This window comes from Schistosoma haematobium, chromosome 3 (genome assembly GCF_000699445.3).
Source record: "Schistosoma haematobium chromosome 3, whole genome shotgun sequence".
In the NCBI taxonomy this organism is placed as follows: Eukaryota; Metazoa; Platyhelminthes; class Trematoda; order Strigeidida; family Schistosomatidae; genus Schistosoma; species Schistosoma haematobium.
This window is the reverse complement of record NC_067198.1, coordinates 15,718,710-15,744,946: the sequence shown is the minus strand read 5'-3', so window position 1 is coordinate 15,744,946 and position 26,237 is coordinate 15,718,710. Positions and strand designations below refer to the sequence as shown.

Here is a 26,237-nt window from a genome sequence, read left to right as displayed (position 1 = left end):
TTATATACTTACGCGTGTTACTCCCAATGGAACATAGGCCGCCGAACAGCGTTCTGCAACCTACTCTGTCCTCGGCCTTCATTTCCAGTTTTATCCTATTTTTATTCATTCTTCTCATGTCTGCCTCCATTTCTCGGCATAATGTGTACTTTGGTCCTCCTCTTCTTTGACCTTGAGAATTCCATTCGAGGGCTTGTCTGGTGATGCAGTTGGGTACTTTCCTCAATGTGTGACCTATTTACTTCCAGCGCTTCTTCCTGATTTCTTCCTCCGCTGGGATCTGGTTTGTTCTCTCCCATAGTAGGTTGTTGCTGATAGTGTCTGGCCAACGGATCTGAAGTATTTTATGAAGACAACTGTTAATAAATACCTGTATTTTCTGGATGATGTCTTTCGTAGTTCTCCAGGTTTCCGCCCCATACAGTAGAACTGTCTTGACATTTGTATTGAAAATTCTGACCTTGGTGTTGGTTGACAGTTGTTTTGAGTTCCAGATGTTCTACAGTTGTTACTATGCTGCTCTTGCTTTTGCTGATCCGCACCTTCACATTTGCACCAGATCCACCATGTTCATTAATGATGCTGCCCAGATATGTAAAGGTTTTCATAAAGCCACTGGAATTGTATAAAGACTTGGAATGTTGAGTGGTAGGTCGTTTAAAATGGAACATTTTTAGTTCAGTAATCTTAGGGAGAAACAAAGAATATGAAAATTAACAAGTCTGTTTGTAGATGATTAAATCCATCTTCATTTTGTTGCTTTTACAACACAAAGTATTTTAATGTACTTTACTGAATTCATTTAAAATGAGAGTACAACCTGTGCATTAACATGATTATGTCATTAAACAAAAACTGATTAGACTTTTAGCACATCTTATCATGAATAATAGTCCATGTCGTTGTCTTTGAAATTGTTTATTATTGGACTTAGACTTGAAATAATATTGACATATTACGACTATCTGCAATTACAAATAAACAAATAAATGTGTAGTGAGTTATTAAATCTAGGATTGAAAGTTAGTATCCTTGTTTTCTCTCTAAACTAATCAATACTCATATGTATTATGAATGTACATTTTATGTTTGATAAAAAAACTATATAGACAATGTGACAATACCGCTATGAGATAACCATAAGGTCCAATCCTACCTGATTTCTTTCTGGAAGAGTTGGAAAATGATCCTCTAAAAGAAGTGATAGGTAAACTTGGATTTTATTATCTTTATATGGATGATACTTTTATAGTCACAATATTCAATAGCGAAGCTTACAGTCTACTAGAAACATATGATAGAGTCCATAAGGCAAACACTTTCACAATTTAAGAAGAAAAGTTCTACACCATCTCCTTGCTAAACGTCTTATTGACGAGAACTGACGGATCAATGTGAAGTGATTATCACAAACTGACTGTACAAAGCTAATATTTACACTTTTCTAGCTTTCTCATTACAATATAAGAGGAACTTAGTAAAATGTCTGGCCTACAGAGCTAAACTTATTTGCTATGCGGATTGTCTCTAAGAAGAACTGAAACTTTCGTATCATTTATTACGTAGCGCAGATGCCCATAGAAGTTCCTAATGAAACATATATCTGCAAATAAACATAATGTACAATCATCGACGGGAATAAAAAGACCAGTCTTTATAAAAATACTGTTTCAATGTAATACATTCAACGAAATAGTAACTTGTCCTATACAAAAAGCCTTAGAATGTACATTCACTGCAACAAGATTATATCGTACTTTCTTCAACTAGCCAATAGTTAATCAACGAATTACGGACAAATTTCCTAGTACCTTAGCCTCTATGTGTATTGAACATTTCAACTGCTCTTAAGGAGTTAGTGATATTGGGCGCATAACTGGACAAATGCATCCTTGAAATTCGGAACCTCACCCTTTATGGTTGACCAAACGACAGAGAAAAGTAATAAGAACCACTAACTAGGCCCATCTAATTAATACTGATCATCACATAAATAAAACGTAAGCATCTATAGTTATCGATAAAATCCCATAAAATTTGCCCTATGGTTACAGAATATGACTTTTACATAGAGCGAAAGTCATAGGAATACACATTAAAAAATCTAACCATTTTGTGAAATATCAATCAGTATAATAATAATGTAAACTTTTGCGATACTATTTTAATTTCTATAAAACATCTGTTTATTCTTCTCGATACTTTAATTTAAGTAAAATATATTCCGTGTGAACTATGCGATTCCATCTTAATCAACATAGTTATATAATAATATTAAAGTAGTTTTAATCTAGTTTAGTTATAATCAACAACGAAGGAATTGATAATTAGTTTTTACTTTCTTAAAAATTTGTGAATGATTTAAGTCACAATGTCTATTATCGAAAATTCAAAGCAATTTACATGAAGCGCAAAATAATGCTCAGTGATTTTCAATACGACCTTGAAATGAATGTTGATTAATAAGTGACTTCGGTTGCCGATAGAAACCATTAAAGATCTTAACATAAATTATTTCTCATTCAACCTTAGTATATATTGATTTTGTTATCATAGCTACTCGCTTACCAGATATAACGTTCTGTGATAAAAAGTGATAACCGAAAATTATATATATATATATATATATATATATATATATATATATATATATATATATATATATATATATATATATATACAGCAAGTGGGAATGTTATCTGATAGGCAAAAACTATGCAACTAACCGTCGATACCACTATTTTCAAACTAACACCTATCATTTTTTTCAAAATTATATTATCTTCAACTATAGACATGGTCTGACATCAATCGATTCATGATTTCAACCAAAAACTATATAATTTTCATTCAGCTAATGAATATAAATCTACCGCTGCCGTGATTTACATTTAGACAATGTCATTTATTCACTAGTAAATCAATTTCGAATATATCAAAATGTTGTTGATCAATGATAGATTTCACTTGGTTTACTTTTATTTCATTTAGGCCGTCTAATTTTATTTCAAATTCTTATTAATGCTTTCTGATCCTATTGACTTCGGTATTTCTACTGTTAACAAAAGTTAACAATGACATATGATGATGATCGATTCAATGGTTGCTTTGGTAGGTATTTTTGTATCAAACGTAATGGATTAAGTTGACGTAAATGTTTACTTAGTTGTTGAGCTTTATAAAAAATTCACAAGTCATCTCATTTCCACATTGTTATTTACCTATTAACGTATATACAATCTCTAGGTCAAGTGGTGATTGTAATAAAAAGCGACATCCTAAATGGTAATCAGTTCATATGCAAGAGAAAACTGATATAAGAGATCTTACTTTATTGTCGAAGATATCAGAAATCCACTTTAGAAGAAGTCAGATGCGTAAGAGAAGTAAATATTATGAGATGGATTGATTGTAGGAGTCGTATCTTATAATAAATAGATGTAAGATAAAAGATGAGTTGGATAACAGGACTTTATTTTACATTTCGTAAACAGGAAAATATTTTGGAAAGTGAAATTGATATCAATAGTTAGCAATTTTACATAAGTAATCATCTGAGGAAAGTACGAGTATGCTACTAACCTACGAATGAATTTAATTTTGATTATCGGACACAATTTGTCTTTCATATCATCCACACGAAAAATACATTCAGAGTTTCTACTTAAACTCTATGGCAAGTTTTTGCTTGTCTATGTGCTATGCAATTAGAAAATGTCTTTTTCGGTCAAATGTAATTTCATCTTATTTTACTTGGTCATTTATATTTACAACAGAAATCAGTGCTGACTAGATACTGTGTGTAAAAGACATGAATTGAATAGTCTGGTTGCTTCGCCTTTCAGTCTTCCTTATCAATTCAGTACCGGCAGACTACTCATTTTGTTTTTAAAACCTATTATCTACCATCTGATTACATTGCTAAAGGGCTCTGTACGATAATTCGCAAAGTTTTAAGATGATTTCTGCCTCCAGAAACATTCGAAACTAAGGGAAGATTAGTGGATCCGTTCTTCCTGGTGGTGCGTGATCACAATTCAACACGAGGTCAAAACCAGTACTTTCAGATATTATTCGAAATCGATGCTTTACCTTCTCAATTTCAATCAATCTACGATACACTTAGACAGTTACTTAATAACATAGTCACAGTTCATCATCGTAAGTTCTAGTAAGAACATTGAGGAACACAATTAGAAGAATCAAGTTCGTGTTTATTCGACATTATGTTGTTTAACACCATTACTACAGACCCCCTGAAAATCCATTAAGATACTGATGAAACAAACAACTGTTTCAATAGCACATTGAAACAAAACCACATTTACGGTCTTCTCGATGATATTGAGACATCACAGTGACTATTTAATGATTGTAAAAGTCAAACACTGTAATAAGGACATGAGGCTTCAACTACAAATTATGATTTTTTTATATTGCCTTCGAAACAAAAACCATTGTAACAAAAAAAAGAGATAAATCCAAAATAAATGAGAAACATGTTTTTAAAAGTAAATCATTGAATAAATGAATGATTCATCATCACCATCATCATTTATAATTTTGGTCAACAACTGCATCGGATAAACAGAACAAATAAAATAACATGTGTCACCAATACTCACAAACAGATAAACATTTCGAATGCAACCACTTCAGGTATATATCCGAAATTGCTGTTTGTATGCATTTATATTTGTCGAATGTCACATACACAAAGATATGTATCGTATATTAGAAAATATATGAAAAGAATGAATACCTGAATACTGTTTTTTTTTAAACAAAACAAAACATTGCCGCATACAAAATATGATGCTTTCTTCCCAAAATATTTAAATAAATAGAACGATTAAAAAGAAACAATTAACAGAAGCGAAAACTGTACATGTTGAGAGTACTATTGTTAATATTATATTACAATTATTAGCGGTTATAGCAGATAGCGAAAACATCACAGAACTTCTGTAGAGGGTTAGGTTAGGGAGAGGAAGTATGTGACAGAGATGCATAAATGAAACAATCCTATTGTTGATATCAATTAAATCGTATAATTCATTAATCGATCCAAAGAAAACTGATTTGTAATTAACTGATTATAACTGTACAACATAATACTATTATTATTTATTTTTATTTGTTCTCAGTTTTTTTTTCAAATCATTTGTTTTCTTGTTTTATACACAATAAATCACATATAGCTGTTACATGCTGAGAAATTACATCATAATCAATTAAACCAAGTTGAATGATTGACATACGACTTCTAGCGCTTGATTTACGTCCTGAACGATTTGTACTGATACGTTTTAAAGTGATTTGCATATCATTCAACTTTTTCACTGTATTCATAATGGATAAATCCTATAAAAATAATAATAAAAGAAAATAGATATAAAGTATAAACAGTTAAATTTGGTGCCTCGTGATGTCATAGGAATTCTATTGAAAACCTAAAAAAGAAACATACACTTGGATATTTCCTAAAAGTTTAATACTTTTATTATGTCAACACGTCAAGAATGAAACAACAGTTAATTGATGTAGATTAAATAAACGTCTTGAATCTATGATCATTTTAATCATTCACAAAATAAGTTATTTATTAAAATTAAGTCTGCAAATTAGGGATTTTCATTGAACTAACGACTATGAAAAAGAAAGATATAGTTTCATAACATGTGATTATTCAACATGAAACAAAGTTATAGTAGGTGGTAGTTTATTGATGTTGAACTATCTGGCTTATAAATTTGAACTTCAGTTTATGAACTACCGATAAGCTTGTAACACAAACAATGTACCTAGTAAGTACGTGTGTTTAATAAATGATTTAAAGCAATCAGTTAAAACAAACCATTAATAAAATGATGTAAATGGTTTTTAAGTAATAAGACATCAAATTTGTAAAGTTTCTTCTACACAACGATATATATATTAGTTATCTAGCAAAATAAAGCCCGAAGTAGCTCTTCTTAACATAACTAGCAATAAGAGTTAAAAAATTTGTTATCAAAAACAAAAGGACTTCTGTTATTTATGAATATACGCAAATATCGAGTATTAAATGGCTGAGTGCTCTTCATAGATAGTTAAGAATCCAATATACATCTAGACTTTCATCAATAGTCTTGAAAAAGTGGGTGCTTTCTAAGATAGATTTGAACCCATATCACTCAGGGATATGAATAGTTTGAGCAGTGAGTAATATGTGACAAGATTGAGTAACAAAAATTACAATCTGTATAAATATTTTAACATGAAATCAATGTTTAGGCTTTGTGTTAAGTCCTTAATCACACTGAAACATTATATATAGTGGATCGTTATATGTTAATTCTTGTAGTTTAGTGTCTGAATTTCAAGGTTAACCAGTGTATGTTGGACAATATCTGGGGCCAAATATTGAGAAACTAGTTATTATCTTATAATTAATTAATTCAAGAATTGTTTCTAAAGTGGAATATATCTTTTATTTCACGGTATCAAGAGCTAAGGTTGCATTAGAAAAAAAAGAGTTGTGATATCATGATGAACATACGTAATAATGATGAAAAGAACTTACTTTACGTATACGATGATTTGAAATACAAAGAGCTCGTAATGCAGCTAATGCCGCTTCTTGCACTCTTCGATCGCCATCTAGACATCCAGTCTCAAGAAGCCTGGAAGAAAGGGTTTATCAGATAAAAATTGTCAAATGTTGAGTAAACACAAAAACAATTTATTATTATTATTGGTTTAACATCATTATTATTCTCTCAAATACATTATTCATTTACTTCGCATTTATCCCAATTTATTATTTCTTACAAATTCCTTAAATGTTTTACACATTATCGTCATCCAGTAAACATTTCATAGAATTTGCAATTGTACTGTTATTTTTCTCACTCTATCGGACCTATATTTATTCTAATCATCAATCTGATGATTTCATTCAACATGTAAACTTATTCAAGTTAGCATTTCATATTATTTATCCCAATATTAACCATTTTATTGTATTTTGTAATCGTAAATTCAAATGCTATAACTTTAAACGATGTACTTTGCTCTAAACATAGCCACCGTTTTCGATTATTTATTTGGATATAGAATTGTAGAATCTGAAGAGAATTAATTGAAAAGAATATTCTTTGTTTATATATCTATGTCATTTAATATGAGGGTTTTTAAATAACAATAAATTAATTATTAAACTACTGCGTTTTCTGAAGAAATGACAATCAGAAATCGAACTAAACTGAGATTTAGATGGTGGTTGGAGGTAGTCAACAGGAAACCATGGACTCGGGTTTCGTGCTACTTGACACTCGTCAGCAAGGTGTACTTGTAATCATGAGGGAACTGTCGAATACCTCCAACCACCATCTAATCTCAGTATATAGTGCCCGCGGTGTCGAGTCACCTAGACTGGTGGCCACATTGCAACATGATCGATAGCATTCGAACTGCACTAATAAGGACTAGACACGCATGACATTGATCACCACCCAGTGATCAATCAATTGTGATCGAACTAAACTATTTAAAACAAACACATCTTACTATTTCAACAATAATGAACACATTTTAATTTTATAAGTATCATTACCAAGGTATGATTTGATGATTTCAAATAAATTGAGCATCAGATAGATTGTTATTAATCAAAATAATATATCTGTAATATGACAGTGAGTAAGAATATTAAGGTTTTAGATTTTCTGACGTTTCGTGACTTTATGTAAGAGAATTCTTCAGGATTTTATTCTCTGAAGAAAAAGGCTTACATTAAGTCACCAAACATCAGAAAATTTAAAAGTAGAATTTTTTTTCTACTCATTGTGATACTATACAAACATATTATTTTTAAGGATTTCAAATCTTATGTTGTAAGGTGAATGCGACTTCAGTAGGCATGTGTGTTTGTAAGTTTCAAAGGAAAACAAACATTTGTAGTAACTTAGTTAAGTAGAAAATAACTGGCAATAATCTAATTTTAATAAATTTTAAAAAAACGCTGTTGGATAAACAGTGGGAGGCTAGATAAACAGAGTCATCTCATGATATTTAGTAAGATAAAGTGTAAAACGAAAAGAAGAAAAACTATGAAATGTAACATTTGCATGACAATCCAATATTTTATGACAGATCTTGAATGGAAGAAGGTTGACTAATATATCAGGTCAATTTAAGTAAAGTATTCCAAAAGTTTACTTAGCTACAATTCTATGTAGCAAACAATCGGAGAGAAGATATCAGCATGGAAAGAACCAGATAGATATATTAGGGAACATGGAACAATTAGGTGTAGGAAAACAAACAAAGTTATCTGAACGATTTAATTAGTACTGAAATGATATTTTTAGATGCACTCAATACTCTCTAAATGCGAAATGTTTATCTATGGTCGATCTACTTCAATATCTAGTTTATGCATGACTGAGAGCATTGTTTACTGCACGTAGCCTGTATGTCTCATTAAACTTGATGGATTGATAATTATCAATATCTGGGTATCAAAACAAATACATTTCGTCGTTTTCAGATGTTTATCTATGTGTTAGGACAAAATCATGATTAGTAAAGCTCAATCATAATGCCCACATGGGGCGTTAACTGATCATTGAATCGAAACGTAGACTGGAAACATTAGATCATAACTCAGTTGGCGAAAAATATTGTCCTCATCATAGGACCAGTATTACTAGGGCCTCAATACTGTATTGGTTTATATGAAAGTACACTACTGAGAACTTCTAATCTAAGATAGAAAAGTTATTCAATGTTGCATGGTTTTCTATAGTTTCCCAATTGATGTCAGTCCGTGATGATAACTATTTCCATTATCAATATTACATATTACAGGGATAAATGGAATCTATATGTTTTTAAAAAAAATTAAATTAAATGCGAGTCGATTTCTTTCCTTTATTTTTTTTTAAATTCAAAGAACAACAGATATGTACTTATACCCTACAGTTAATCAAGGGTGTCAATGTCTGAACATGTAAGAAACAACGATAACATTGAATAGACAAACTTCACATAAGGTGATAGTTCAGTACTACGATTAACATAAAACTATGAATAAACTTCTAGAGGAACTATATACATTTTAAAAAAGCGTCTTACCATATATTAGTTTTGTTCGTCTACTCTATGTGAGTATGTATGTATGCAAGTGAAATATATAACCTTAATGAACCGATCACATAGTACATTTTCAGTTCTACTGTAAGATATATTACTTTACATATGAACAGAAAAAAATAAAGATCGGAAGACCTCGCAGGGAGTGAGGTCGTGGATGCGCACTGCTGAGGAGCCTCACAATAGGACGAAACGGCCGTCCAGTGCTTCCAGGTTCTCCATGGTGTTCTAGCTTCAACTGACTCATGATCTTAACCATTGAAATTACTACAATCTCCACAAAAACCCATCTGATATTTGTTTATTGTTTTGTTTTTTCTTGTTAAAGAGTTACCAACATCAATCAATCGAAAAATCAATTTATTGATTCATTTATTTATTAAAAGAAAAAAAGTGATCAAAAACTTTGTAAATCATTGAATTTTCTTTATTTAAACACAATTGTTTTGTCTAAATGAATTTTAATTATATAATTAAATACAAATAATTGATGTTTAGGTAGAATTAATAAAAAAAAAAATAAGAAAGGACATTATAAATTAAATTAACTTCATTGAATAGTTCGAGTAAACAAATACGAGAAATCATCAGTATAAGATTGAGATTATGAATCGATCAATGTTAGACTAACATTGAAAACATTGAAGCACTATCATATACTGAAAAAAAAGAAGATGCTCGCGAAATTTCATGTATTGTTTGAAGTTACACATTAAAATCATTGTATGCTAGCGTAAAGGTTTAGAGGTTGAGCGTTCGCATGTGAGACCGAAGATCATGAATTCGAATCCTGTATGCGGGATCGCGGATATGTACCGCTGAAGAGTACCATTCTAGGACGAAACAGCCGTATAGTGCTCCCAGGTTTTCAGTAGTGGTCTAACATCGACCGATTTATGATTTCAAACAAGCACACTGGACATTAGAAAATCGATACACTCAAGTGACTAGCTCTGAAATCAATTTTAATGAAAAACAGTGACAAGTAAAGTTGCCTGACAAACGATACATTATCTCAGGAAAAATGATTGATGACCAGTGAATTCTTATTCAGAAGTCAAAAAGGTAGATTTCAATTCGATAGGCTTTGAAGAAGTGTCTCAAAATTATTTATAACAGCTGTATGACACTATTTCTTTTACAACTATTATGACGAAAACTGTGAACTTACGCGTGGAGAACTTTATGTTTACATACTGAATCGTACAATTGATCTATGTAATAACACATATTCCCAAGACAAGCTAAAAAGAGAATAAATAAAATGCTTATTGAATTCACTGGTGACTTAATTGTTTGTATTAATAATAAATTTCTATAAACAGATCGATATTGTACACTATAAAAATCGGAGTTTATTAAGAATAGGAAAACAAAGACAAATAAAATAGAAAATCTGATGATTTAGTATGCAATGGAATTTTAGTTTAACACTTTAGAAATATAAACTATTTCTTACTAATGACATTCATTTGTAGACTATGTGGATAGGCTCATTCATAAATTATTAAATGATCAATACGGAATTTTTTCTCTTGTTATAGTACAATCACCAGGGGAGAAATTTTGACTACCACTCTATTTCTCTTTGAAAAACATACATTTTATGATTTCATTATGAAATACTAAAATAACATAGAAACTTCGAAATTACTAACTTCTATTGATTGGACATTACAACGTTTTACACTCTGACATGTAATGAACTTTTGAATTAACATAAATAAATAAGAAAGATGTATTCCGTTTACTAATAAATAAATAAGCAATCAAAATGCGCAGTAGAAAAATTGTATACTTTATTCTACTCATTACATATACATAAATATGAACATCGAACACATTTTATTATTATTATTATTATTAATGGCTTTATACAATATTTTGATACAATATAGAATTCTCAGCAAATAGTGTTTAAAAACGTTCTCTTTTTCTTATTTCTTGATCGATCCTGACGATAAATAATGAGTGTTCACCAGTTACTTGTTAGCAGTCCAAGAATCCACACCTGAATAATGTTGATTCTTTTTCAATGCATAATTTCAGTCATCACGATGTCTCTGAATGTCTTTTTTGTAACTTGTAAAGCAAAAGATCCTAAACATGTTATAAACGCACCTGAATACGTTATGCGATTATTTGATATAATAATATGTTAGAACAAACGAAAAACAGATGGTAGGAACAGGTAACTTAAATATTCAAGCATTCCACTTATTTACTTATTTATTTAAACACAAGGGGGGAACCAAATACATATGCGCCACTCAATAACAATGAGGTCAGTAGTATTTACCATTGATATGTGTAGAGGCTGGGATATTGCTCGGGTGCCCAAACTATAGCAGATGGTTTCATTAGGGGGCAACACCCGGAGCCTTCTACCTAAAAGTCTGATCCACAAGGCAGTGGAGCAACGTCAGGAGATGCGGTCCCATGGTAGTCGGTGATAAACAATTGGTTCATACACCATTTGTTCCTTCAGGATCCTGGAGTACATGTGCACCATTGGTTTTGAATCAGGGTTTCCCAACTCTCAAAGGTGGATGCTCCGTGTTCACCAACCCGGTTAAAGAGCCAGACATTCGCTTTTCATCCTGTCGATTTCGTAAGCAAACCCCCCGCCGCGAGAAGGTAGTGAGTAGGATGACAGCATTTCGAGAGAAAGAGCGGACTCTCCCCACCCTCGGCCGCACTAGGACATTTAGGGGCCTGCAAGCAGGCTACCAAATGTAAGTTACACAGAATAAAAATTATGTAAGCTGATTTCTGAAGCAATAAGATTACAATAACTTTCTACACTTTAAGTACATTTATCGTTTAATTCATCTGGAAATTGGCTTGATAGACTAATCCGGATTCATTTATTGACGTGTTAAACATTCGTGAATCTATTTACAGTAAACATCTTATTTCATATTATCCGTTAATAGACTAAATGAATAGCTATTTTCTGTCTGATAAGACAGTTATGTATATATATACAGTAATCGTACATACTAATATATAAGATATACATCTAGAGTGTAACATTTACACTGTATTAATAAACAAACTACAAATATTACAAGGTACCCTATTTTAATCATGTAACCAAAAAATATTTTAAAAAGTCATTAATTTTAACTTTTAAAAACAAATCTTACTAGCAGCATTTGTTCGAACACGAGATGAACTATCTTCAGTTAATAGTGAAACAATTCTTGGCAAAGCAGACACAATGTTCATACATAATTCGTTAGATAAAAATAATACATTACCAATAATTAATAATGCATATTGACGAATCACTGAACAATTATGTTGTAAATGTTTAATACATATATTCAATGGTTTATCAAAGTACCATGTTAAATATTTCACGTCTAAAATTGAACGTGTTCTTGATGATGATATTAATGAAGATGACGATGTTGTTGATAAATGTTTACGTTTTAATATTGGACTATTAGTAGAAGTGAATTGTAAACGACAAATTTGATGACATTGTAATTCATTTGTAAAATGTGGTAGAATTTCACACATATTTGATTCACTATACATACATAGCATTAAATTATTAAGTAAAATTAAACCGTGTACAATTAATGTAACATGAGAATCTTCAATAAAGTTGATTAAGTTCTGAGGAGTTTGTACAGCTAGAAAAAAATGTAGAAAAGCAATTTAAAAATACGAAAAAACAACGGCAGAGGTCATAACAAGTGAATGATACACTATTACCATTATTATTTGAACATTTTGTGGAGGGCTAAAACTAATGACTAACACTACAAACACATAAATATTGATACGAGAGGGCACCAAATAGATATGCGCCACATAAACCATTCGATTTGAGTGAGAGCTGGGATACTGCCCAGACCGAAGCGAGTGGTTTCCTTAGGAGGCAACATCCCGAGCCTTTGACCTAAAGGTCTGATCCATAAGGCAGTGAAGCATCGTGAGGAAATGCAGTCCCGTGGTAGCTGGTGACCGACGATTGGTTCACACGCCATTTGTTCCCACAGGATAGTGGAGCCCATGTGCACCATTGGTTTGGGATAAGGTTAAAGCGCCGGACACTCGCTTTTCGTCCTCTCATTTTCGTAAACAACTCCCCCGCCACGAGAAGGAAGTGAGTAGGACTTCTATGGCAGAGGCTGTATACGCGTGGCCGTGTGAGAGCATTTCGAGAGGGAAGGAGGGCCCACCTCACTCTCGGCCATACCAGGGCATTTGGGGGCGAACGATACACTAATTATATGTTTGCTTTGTATTTACCGATAGGCAAGTAATAAAATGACTACACGTCGAATAAACCAAAAAAGAACTTTGATATAACTAACACATATGTCCACAGTGTAGCAGGTTAAACCGTGTAAGAAAAAGTTATTTATCGAATAATTATGTTATAATGTTATGTCCAGACTATAAATTAATGTACATACTGAATACATCAACTCGACCGTGACATTATTCTTACAGGCCCCAGTTAGGGAGTTTGCATATCGTACTTTAACAAATGATAACTTGATCAACTTCTTTCATCTAACAGTGCTGATCTTTTCCCAGTCTATCAAAAAATTAATCTTGCAAATCTATAACACGTATCTAAGTTATTTTTATCGATAATGTTAACAGATGGGTACAATATTAAATAGTGAGAGTACATCATATTTCAAAATCAAATCCTCAGACTAAATCGATCATTCATTGTTTTAGAGAATGCTTTTCTAGATTATTTAATTGTTTAATTAAACTATAAATGATATAGTAAGACGACATGGTCAATTTGACTTTTAGATAATTAGAAAATTGAGGCCCTCAGTAGAAATGACAATGATTTCAAGAAGATCTGTTTATAAATGTTTCTAATTGTGAGATAATAGTCGAATAGTGTAAAATACTTCCCTGCACGTGATGGAATCATGTACCATACAACATTCTTGAAAAAATGTTTATGTAAATGTATGTCAATTTTCTCAGCACATATTTAAAATGATTTGTCAACATCAGAACCATTTTTGGTACAAGCGGGTTTGTGTAGATTGGAGAATCACTAACTGATCTTAGCTAAACACAAATAAAAGCCTCTAAACACTGGATAGCACCTTCATTCAGTGTACAACCATACTAGATGTAAAATAGTTATCCATCATACCAAAAGATCGCATGATATGACGAATCTATTCAAATTAAATACGAACACCAATGGAAGCCAAATCAGCGATCTAGAGGTTAAGCGTTTAAACAGGGAACCGAGTCTTGGGTTTGGTCCTCGGTGTGGTCATGGATCTACACTGCTGAGGGGCCACATGCATAGACGAAATAGCAATCAAATACTCTCTGGTTAAGGCTAATACCTAAATCATCTGACAATACTTTACGCTAAAACGTTTTTGGAATAACTAGAAATTGCAAAATATACACTGACTTATAGTAGAAAATCATATTTGTTTGACACAACACAGATTCTTCCAATGAATTCAAGTTTCCAAATGGACTGGTTTATAAAAGATTTTACGCTACTTATATACTCATACATAACCGTTTTTCTCAAGAATAACAGTTTGGAAACATTAATTACAGTCTGCTTTGATGTTTTAATGTCAATTAACATGAGAACGTTTGCACCATCGTCAAAAAATCAGGAAAATAATGCCATAAATCGATTATATAACAGTGAATTTATTCCTTTCATTCCAAACTGATTACTGATATTTCTTCAAAAGATCAAAATATTTTAAGAAAATATCACACAAAGGTTCCCTTTCAAGTGTTCCGATGACAATTCTTCGTAACTGATGTACACACAAGAATAAAACCGAATATATATATATATATACGCAACATGGGCAATGGTACTGCGATCCGTAAAATTTTTAACATAAAGATCAATTTAACTACGATTTTGAGATCATTAACTGATATTTGTTAGACCATCACTTAAAACCTGGGAGTATTGGACGGCCATTTAGTCCCAATATGAGCTCCTTGGCAGTGTGCATCTACAAATCAGGACGCAAGACTGGAACCCAGGACAGCTGATCCAAACCTACAGTTTTAATATGTAACTTCAATCACTTCACGAAATTGTGCGACTATCTTCTAGCATCTTTGGTGGGTAAATGCTACACACTGGACATAGCTCAATTTTGTTGGTCGCGACTTCTCCTAGGAAGTCCATACTGGGACGAAACAACCGTCTAGTGACTCAGTGTTTTTATGTTGGTCTAACATTGATCGTTTAACGATCCCAATTAAAACCCAACAATTCCCATAACCTTATACTGTTAATTATGATCAATACTTAATATGAAAATCATAATTATTATTACCAGGTTGATCAACAGGTGTTAATAGTGACCAAACTAAATTTCCAGCTGTACGTTCATCTTCTACAATTTTCATTTGATCCATTTTAATTGAATGATTATCACTTTTTCTATCAGACAATTCTAATATACGAAACGCTAGAAATTGTGATAATAAAGCACATGCATTCCATTTAATTTCTTTAATAGGCGATTTGAAACACCATTGAATCAATTCGTGTGTCTACAGTATTAGAAATACAAAATAATAATAATAGTAATAATAATAATAATAATAATAGAAATGTATAAGTATAATTTAAACTCAACAGAGTTATCCTGCTATATTATATCGTTTGAATGTATGAAACATAAGCTATACAACATTGAACATAAGATTTTAATAGACCCCATATATTGAATTTTTTAGTGGATAGAGATAATGGACATACTAAAAAAACAAATCCAGGCAAAAACATAAGGAAAACTTTCGTCTCAGACGGTTCAAAATGATCATACAGATACATAACACGTTTGCACCACAAGCTATAAACATTCAAGAAACGCGAAAAGGTTATCAAGCTACCGAAGCATAGTTTTGTGTCGTTTTATATTCATCAGCAAGGTCTACATAAAATTTAAGATAAACTTCGAGTATTTGATGAAAGAGAATAAGACTATACATTCTTCCGTTATGTTTTCACTATATTATCTCTACTGTCACGTGTCCTAACTAGCATTATTGGTCAAATTTATCAATTAATCATATCTAGTATGAGTGTACTTTCAGAGTTTGATCTCATTCTGAACGTTCTTGATTTAGAATCTATTGGCTAAATTCCATGTTATGTTTTAAATGACATTTTGCAAAAAGAAATACCTTTCTCAAATATCGAATGGACTATGCAAAATGAAATTTATCAACATTAGGTATAGTATTTCACAGAACTGAATTATATCAGAATATGTAAGAATTTTCCTTGATTAATAAACTATTGGCTTAGAGTTTAAAATATTGTCAAGTGTAAGATGAATGGTAGGAATCCAGAACTGATGATACTAGTCTGTAATTTCAAAAGATTCTTTATTCATATATACATGACTATATCAAATAGTATTAAAATATTGATATCAGAGTATATCATCCAAAAATACATAATGTAAGTACATACATAGGCTAATGTGAATTTTGTTAAACATTTTTTTGTATTTTACAAATAAGTTAATAATTATCAGAAGGGGTTTGTGGAGATTTTTAGAAATTTCACTGGTTGAAATCATAGGTCAATTGAAGCTAGACCACCATGGTTGAAGTTAGACATTAACACCGTTGGATGCCGGCTCAGTGGTTTAGTTGGTTAAGCGCCTGGCGCGAGACTGATAGGTCCTGTGTTCGAATCTCGCGGGTTGCGAGATCGTGGATGTGAACTGCTGAGGAGTACCATACTAAGACGAAACGGCCGTTCAGTGCTTCCAGGTTTTTCATGCTGGACTAGCTTTAATTGACTCATGATTTCAACCAGTGAAGTTAATAATTGTTAATAATTAACTTTTGCAATATTACCATCTATTAATTTTTTTGATATACTTTCATATTAACTCTGAGGTTCTTTTCCATATATTGGTAAGAAAAAATAGTTGACATTTAACTATATCTAAATGTAATTAGAAAAGGAATATGTTTTTGGTATTTTTAATATGGTAAACAGTTATGTACACCTTAGATCACATCATTATCATGGTTATTTTTCGATGATTAGAAATGAATAGAAAATGAAATTTTACTGGATTATACTTTAACTATTCATTCTATATTTTCTGAATACTTTGAGAAATTATTCAAGAACTTTAAAACTAAGTATTTTTTTTCTAACTTGAACATTATGTTGTCAAGTGGCTAACTTTAGTATGTCAGTTAGTGATCACGAAATGATATTATCACGAATTATTAAATATCGTCAGTCACCTGTTAATAGAAGAAACATGTTAGAGGTTATAGGATCATATTCTAGAATAGCTAGTTCATATTAGCTATATGAATAAATGAATTCTTTAAAATTACAGACTAGTATCATCAGTTCTGGATTCCTACCATTCATCTTACACTTGACAATATTTTAAACTCTAAGCCAATAGTTTATTAATCAAGGAAAATTCTTACATATTCTGATATAATTCAGTTCTGTGAAATACTATACCTAATGTTGATAAATTTCATTTTGCATAGTCCATTCGATATTTGAGAAAGGTATTTTTTTGCAAAATGTCATTTAAAACATAACATGGAATTTAGCCAATAGATTCTAAATCAAGAACGTTCAGAATGAGATCAAACTCTGAAAGTACACTTATAATAGATATGATTAATTGATAAATTTGACCAATAATGTTAGTTATGACATGTGACAAATAATGTAAAAGAAAACTACAGTAAAATAGCCAGTAGCTTCTTTGATGATCTACGTCAGATTACATTTCAATTCACTGAATTTAATTCATCTCTTTGACTCTTATTAGGGAACAGCAATGAACAAACACATGGTAGAACGATATAGTTTTCTTTCATATTGCGGTTCCATGTGATAAACCGAATATTTAACAACGAAAGAAGTATAACGTGATAGATAGTTATTTCTTAACTTATTTCTGTGCAAAAGCAAAATAATCAATTAGACAGAAATTATTTCCACATCCATTTATATACTTATGAATTTCTAAATTAGACAGGGGCATTTACTTCATTCTAATTGGTATATTTTTGAGTAAGATACCAACGACAAATGTTTGTTTTTATCCTAAGCTTAAGAAAAACACTTCTCTTTATTTTAAAAGAAAAAAAGGTTGGAGAAACTTAATTAAAAACGATTACTCGAAGATATTATTTAGCTTGTATCTTCCCATTGAGGTTTAAGACTGCAAATGATCAGTCGGCATATGTGCAAACTGTGCGTATGCCTCGATATTGCCTTAATTCACAAGCTTTTTGTAGGCAATCATGGATAGGGATACAGAGTTATAAGTTAACCCAAGTGTAGTAAACTAAGACTTGTTGGGGAAGACTGATTTATTATACTTATGCAAAATTACATAATGACTTTGTAAAATATAAAAATCCAACATTGATTACTCAAAGATTAATTAGAATACAAGTTGAAGGAATAGAAGAAAGTTTAGAAACTATTCAATTTATTTATGTGAAATATAGATTACAAACTGTCAAATAATGATTTCCTTCGTCTTATTACAATAATAATAATAATTATTATTGTTTTAAACGATTTTTCTTTTTCACATGTAAAGAACTTTTATCCGTGAAAAATAAATGGAAATATTTTTGAACACTATCAAATCAATGTAATCTGCTTTTTATGCTCAACCTTTAATTATAATTTATAATGGTACAACTCTATGATAAACAAATGATACTTGAGAAAATGTATCAACTGTGTTTTATTTGGTTCATTCACCTACCTTTTTTTACATAGATCGCGAGTAAAAATATATTTATATGAGTATCTAGAATAGCTTATATCAGAAAATTGTATGATTGAAAGAAAGACTATTGAAAATAACGACTGTAAACAAAATGATAGAGTGAATGTAATACAGAAATCCTTTGACATTCCGGAAACACGTGAAGAATAAAGGATTTCAAATTCAAAGCATTACAAATAACAACGAGATTATGTGTTTTGGGAAATATACATACAAAAAACCATTTAATGTAAGTCCTTCATTTTCAATCTTTTGCAACCTTTAATTCTATTATGACACATAATAAAAAAAACGGTCGTTCGAATATCAGAACATTATAAAATGTTTCTATCAACTATCGTTTTATCAATATATTCAAGTAGAAAAATTACCTGAAAACTTATGTAATATGTAAATGTCAGTCACATGGTGTTCTTTTTTTTCAATGAAGTAACAAACTACTGGCAAATGCAAATGGATAACAGTCGATCAATCTAACCAAAAGCTCGAATCTTCTATAATTAAACCAGACTGATTATATCATCAAGCATCCGAAAGGGAATATGCAATTATTCAACATTAAGATAACAATTATTGATACTGATTTTTTCTTCTTTCACACATTCTCTCTTTTCCGAGCTTGACAGCTTAAAAAGATTTGACCATTTAATAGTCTACCAAGAAACAGCCTACATGTTAATTATTAAATAAGCGTAGTATGTAAAGTTGTCTACCATATAACTATTATTAAATATTTTTCAGATGATCATGATTGTTAGAGAAGAAAAATTAACGAATGAAACAACTGTTTTATCATAAATATTTCAGACATATACGGGAAAAAAATGAGGAGAATAGTCAGTTTGATTAGAAAACAAAATGAAGGAATACACATAGGATACAATCAAGAACTACTACTTATGGGAAATATCCGTTATATGAAAATCAAATTACAATAGTAATAAATTTTTAATTTAGATGGAAAAATATCCTTGGATCATCCTTTTATTATAATTGTAATTATAATTATTATGATTATATTGGTCCACCAGGGTGCTTGGTACCTGTGTGGTTGCGCCACAGGATTAATCTGTACTATTCGGATTGTAACGTTAAAGCCTATACGGTGTCTGGTTCTCCTGTTAAACGGGGTTGAGCCGTACTGTTTGGGTTGTCACGTGAAAGTCCGGATGGTGTCTGGTTCTCTTGAAAACCAATGTAAAATTACCCTGGCCTATAAGGGTATATTATATAACTGTGGGCCCCCAAATGCCCTGGTATGGCCGAGAGTGAGGTGGGCCCTCCTTCCCTCTCGAAATGCTCTCACACGGCCACGCGTATACAGCCTCTGCCATAGAAGTCCTACTCACTTCCTTCTCGTGGCGGGGAGTTGTTTACGAAAATGAGAGGACGAAAAGCGAGTGTCCGGCGCTTTAACCTTATCCCAAACCAATGGTGCACATGGGCTCCACTATCCTGTGGGAACAAATGGCGTGTGAACCAATCGTCGGTCACCAGCTACCATGGGACTGCATTTCCTCACGATGCTTCACTGCCTTGTGGGTCAGACCTTCAGGTCAAAGGCTTGGAGTGTGGCTCCCCGAGTAAACCACCAGGTCCGGTCTGGGCACCTGGGCAATATCAGAGCCCACTCACACACACACAAATATGATGTGGCGCATATATATTTGGTGCCCTCTTGTACCAATATTCATATGTTGAAATAAATAAATAAATAAATAATTTTAATTTTACGAATATAATTAATTGTAAATCAGTCAAGTGTTAACTACTATTATTCAAAAGTTAATTTGACCTGAATGACTAAAAAAAATTAATAAACTTAGTTAACAGAAAACATTGAGATTGCCAATTTGTACCTGAGTACGCAAGGATACGGTAAAAATGCAAGATACAGATTGGAAATATGATGATATATATATATATATATATATATATATATATATATATATATATATATATATATATATATATATATATATATATATATATATATATATATATAAGCATTTAAACTGCTAAGTTCTATGATTTCTATGATCTCAACTAGGACGTTGCGATAGATCAAACAGATATCAGTTTTTTACAGCTACTTTTTTCATATAATGCTGATCATTATAACAGCAATACATACTTTCCTGAAAATATCGATTTTGTTAAAACGAAAAAAGAAGGAACTCTGTGTACAGAAATGTAACGACGTTCTACATTTTAAATACATTAAAGTAATTTGGTGCTATGATTATATAAAATCATGATTAATTGCGAGTCATATAAATATCAGAATAGTAAATGAAAAATCAGAGTAACTGAGTTCATGACGTAATCAAACGTCGGAAACAGACTGATTAAATTGAATAATATTAATTACAAATATTAACAATAGTCGATTAATTCTAACGATGATGAAAATAAGAAGACAATATCACTGAATAAATTACTAATAAGATTAGAAATCAATAATCATAGCAGTAAAACAGAGATGGAAACAATACAACTCAGCAATAAGTAAGGCTGTCTCATTAGAATCGTTTAGAAATGATGAAATATAGTTCTATAGCTTATAGTTCGGAATCACAGAATACAGAATCATAAGTTGACCCTAGTGTAGTGAACTAAGAATTGTTGGGGAAGACTAATTTATTATACTTATGCAAAATTACATAATGACTTTGTAAAATATAAAAATCCAACATTGAAAACACCTTATGAACATTTTTCTTGAGATGTCCTTTATATACCTCATCATTCTTCTAATTATGTTGATATTTTGATTGCTCTCCGTCTGAATTTCTGCTCTCTTCATTCACTCTTCTACTGATAAGCATTCCACTACTTATATCTGTTCGCATAAGTAGTGTACACCACACTAGAACACCTTGATCATATTTGCATAATCATCTTCAACACAAAGCTATAAATTATATCGTCTGTGGGGTGGTGGATGTGTACTGCTAAGTAGTCTCATGCTATGACGAAAAGATTATCCAGTATATCGTAGCTTTTGAACAGTTGTCTAAGTTACTTCATCACCTCGATGACAGGAAATCAACTATTAATTTATAAAACAGTGAACAAAATAATTAATTCATAAACCTACCGCTTTTACTTCCGGTTCATAATCATCCAAATCGGATCCAAATAGTAAATTAATCAATTGTTTACCCAAAGTTTTTTGATAAACTAATCCTTCTTCTTCACTAAGTGTTTCATATAGACCATATAGATTTGATATATCATCAGAATTTTCTGTACCATGTAAACTAATTGGATTACAGCATAGTTTAAATGCAATCATTAGGATAGATTGAGTATGTGCAAGTAATACAGGATCATTGTCTAATGATTTTAATGTAATTATATTTTTACATTTATTATTGATAATAATGTTATTTAAATAGGTATTATTTGAGTTTTTCTTATATGAGGTATGTGAATTTGTTAAATTATAGATATGACATAATGAATGAATAAAATGAGTTAACATATGGTTTTCTATATAAACCCTGTATTACGTAATAATCAGTAAATAAAAAAAATAAAACAAAAAAATATTAAAAAATTGTATTGAAACATAGTCGATATAAAAAACAAGAAGAAGACACTTAGAACTAGGACGAAACAGCTATCTGGTGTTTATAGGTATTTTTATACAAAATGAAAGAGCATTGTATGATATTTCCTTGGCTTGAGAATGGTAATCAACAAATTTATTGTATGTTGTTAAGGATAAATCGCGAGAGATAATTACATGAAATCTAATTATCGATAATTCAAGTTCTACATAAAAACAAAACTCTATGCAAAAATCGCTTCTTTTGTTTCTTTAATTAAACAATGACATTACTGATGGATTAAATAATAGACAATTTTGAGTTTTCGTATAATTATCATTAAAACGTTAAGAAATCATTAAAAGATGGTATTGATAACATGATTAAGGAATATTAGAAATTTTCATAAATTAATCATAGATCACTGTGATAGTATCAGATGGATTACGATTTTGTACTAATTTCGCTGAAAAATCAAACATTCAGAAAATATTTTTTAACACTAATAACAATCACTAATACACCTATTTTCAATATTGAATTCATTATTTTTAATGTTTAACGTACAAATGGTACTTTTAGTTAGTAAGCGAAACCTTTCATTCAAGTATTTAAATGATTAACTGTAGGTATACTATATATGATAAAAGAAAGTAAATGATCATTAAAGATGGATGTTGGCTAGCACTGGGATCTAAGATGCGCGTTTCGTCCTATTCGGGACTCGTCAGTTAGATACGCATGCATCACAGGACCGACGTTCAGTATGGGACTCAAACTCAGAGGCTGGTCAATTGCAGTCCTAAACAGTAATGGGGAGATTCAAACAAACAATGCAAAAATGAATTGAAAGAAACGATAAATTTAGTTATAGAATAAACAGAATTATAAGGCAACATAACAGGTTAAGTATACTACTTACTTAGTCAATGAAATTTGATACTCTTCTTCAGCATTTTTATACGGAAAATATAATAAATGAGCACAAGAACTAAGTATATCTAATACTAAATCGGTTGGATGTAATGCCGCCCATGAACTATAACAAAAGAAAAAAATAATGGATAGACGGATATTATTTAAAAATTATTGATTATGTAAAACACTGATGATTTAGAAGATACTTAAGCAATCTTTTGAATGCTGTCTACAATAAAGGCAAATTCTTGATGGAAATGGTGATCGATGAATTTGATTGAAAGCTTCATTAGTAACGTTAAGCCTTTCATTTTACACTTAGAAATAATATGTTGTTTGACTGAGTAATTTGCATTTTAAATCCCATTTAAACCCCTATTTTACCGAATCAATCCTTTAATCATTATAGCAACTATATTTTCATATCAAGATATTCCTAATAACCTAAATCCATCTTCCAAAATAATAATACACTTTAGGTTCAGCTGCACTAGTATGACGGTGAGAATAAAAGTAATTTTATTATTAGGCTAATATTATTTCAATGATAAATACGTTCCGAAATATCAATATAAGGTTTTGCAGAGGATGTAGAATCTTCATAGTTCAAGTCGCAGATTGATCTTAGTTAAACCATTATTTAAAAAGTGGAAGAATTAGTCCTAGCATCAGACTGTCAAACAGTGAGCATCCATGAATTAAACTCAGTACCATAGAGAATGGATGACATTAAGATGTCGAACTTTGGCTTTCTAATTTAAAGGTTTGGCGTTCGTGTGCAAGACAGAAGCTTCCGAGGTTTTATTCGATGCTGATCTAAATAAGATCAGCCTGTGGTTTGGACAATGAAAATTCTACAAACTTCACTAAACCTTATACTGATACTTATAATGTGCTCACGAGTGACTAGCTTCAAAATGATGTTCCTTGAGTTCTTGTTAGAAACTATGATGATTATAGTTCGACAAAACCCAGCGTGAGACAGTTGTCCACCTCAAGCAATGGTGGATTATTTCAAGAATAATACAAGAAAATAACTACTCTTATTGGGAAAACGATGAGAACCAGCAAGCATTAGAGAATATTAAGATACTATTGTCAAATTTTCAATGAAATGGGAGTTGTAAATTAATGAAATTAAGAGTGAAACATTAGTTAATCAATTCATTTGAATGTCTTATATGACGTAAATTACATCTGAACGTTTAGTGCTCGATCTCATGTAGAAACATCATTGACTCATTATGTTCAACAGAATCAACATAAGATAACACAATTGTCAATTGTTTTTATAATTTTCAAGTTCGGAATGAAAAAGAATAATGATTTATACTACTATGACATTTAAATGAATAAAATGTTAAATCGAACATTAACCGTATGCTAGAAATAAAATTTAAGTTATTGAAAATGGCATTAGTGTTAAAGAATAATATGATTTAAAAAATATTTTTACAGTCTGATTTATAAAAATATTACATATTCACTTGAACACCATATATAGTGTCATTTTCAAAGTAAACCTAAACAGATAACAATATTTTGATGAAACGATGTTTTCTACTGACATTTTCTTTTGAAGTACTAGTGTAGTGGATACTACTCACGAGATTGCTCATAAGTAGTATGCAGTGGAATATTACCTAGGAGTTGCTGCAGCTGACCGTTGAAAGCAGGAGTTTCAGGAAGCCAAGAATATGATGAGTTCAAAATACTTGTGAGACCAGAAGAGAAGGTATGGAAGAAAGTCTACAACCAGTTTGAACTACAGAACACAATATATGCAAATGGAAGATTGAAAGCTAAATGTATATATTTCACAAAAAACATGTGTTCCCTTTAAATAAATATATATTCCATCTGGACTTTGTTGATACATTAAATGTACATGTACTAATACTTGTACTCAAAGAATTATTACATTTTTGAAGAATAACCAACTGACCACAAAATCGTAAATTAAATGTTGATTAAAACAAGAAAAATTCAATAGATAAAATCCACTGAGTATTGAACATCAGTTTTATAATGGATTTGTTGGAAATATGTTACCAGTGAAAAATGTAACTATGCCATACAAACATTATACTGGACACATGAAAACTAAAGAATAATAACAATCAACATTACCAAAATCAGTTTATTGTGAGTAGAAACTGAATTGAAATAATAAGAACGTGTTGGATTTTCGTATGAACCTAATTTATATCCATATTATATACTATGAAAATTATTTCGTCACTCGTTTGAATCATATATTTGATAATAGAGAGGAATTAGCAATTACAATGTAATTTTACAAAATAATCAAAATTTCTTCGTTTCTACCGCCAATTTATGTGTATTTCTATGATTACTCTTTCCTATTAATGTATCCACGTATGCATGAATATCGATAAGATTAATCGGTTGATGAGATTGTGAATTTGTTTATTAAAAAAAAAACAATTTGCATTTACATTGAAACTAGTCCAGTAACAATAATATTAAAGTTGATGGTTGTAACGGTTTTACCGTGAGACATTTAGCCTTAATGATGTTTTTTAAAAAATTGAAACACTGAAACTGAATTGAACTGTTAACATTCCTAACTCTTATCAGTGTAATGACATATAGCAACAATTATTTAGTTTCATTGATGACAAAACTAAGAAGTTTCATATTACATAGAATAGTTTCCTAATTTCCATTGGGTTTAAAAACTACACGAAAATGATGTTAATCCATATGGAATACTGTCTAAGAGTAATGTTAGAACATCTAAAAATGTAGTCTTTTCAACTGAAGCATTAGAAGATGAATCTTTGAATATCTACAGAGTGCATTCTTTTCA

The 26,237-nt window shown here is 30.9% G+C and overlaps 1 protein-coding gene across 1 annotated transcript in view; it reads right to left on the bottom strand.

Moving 5' to 3' along the window:
- Nucleotides 1-3,991: 3,991 nt before the first annotated feature.
- STK36 (Serine/threonine-protein kinase 36) overlaps nucleotides 3,992-26,237 on the bottom strand; it is an 84,215-nt gene continuing 61,969 nt past the window's right edge. The window contains exons 23-29 of the mRNA XM_051213120.1: nucleotides 23,409-23,525; nucleotides 22,033-22,438; nucleotides 15,462-15,681; nucleotides 12,288-12,782; nucleotides 10,310-10,382; nucleotides 6,566-6,665; nucleotides 3,992-5,364 (exon numbers count right to left, since the gene is read on the bottom strand). Coding sequence (XP_051069064.1) covers nucleotides 5,161-5,364; nucleotides 6,566-6,665; nucleotides 10,310-10,382; nucleotides 12,288-12,782; nucleotides 15,462-15,681; nucleotides 22,033-22,438; nucleotides 23,409-23,525 — 1,615 coding nt within the window. The 3' untranslated portion in view covers nucleotides 3,992-5,160. The remainder of the gene's footprint in view (nucleotides 5,365-6,565; nucleotides 6,666-10,309; nucleotides 10,383-12,287; nucleotides 12,783-15,461; nucleotides 15,682-22,032; nucleotides 22,439-23,408; nucleotides 23,526-26,237) is intronic.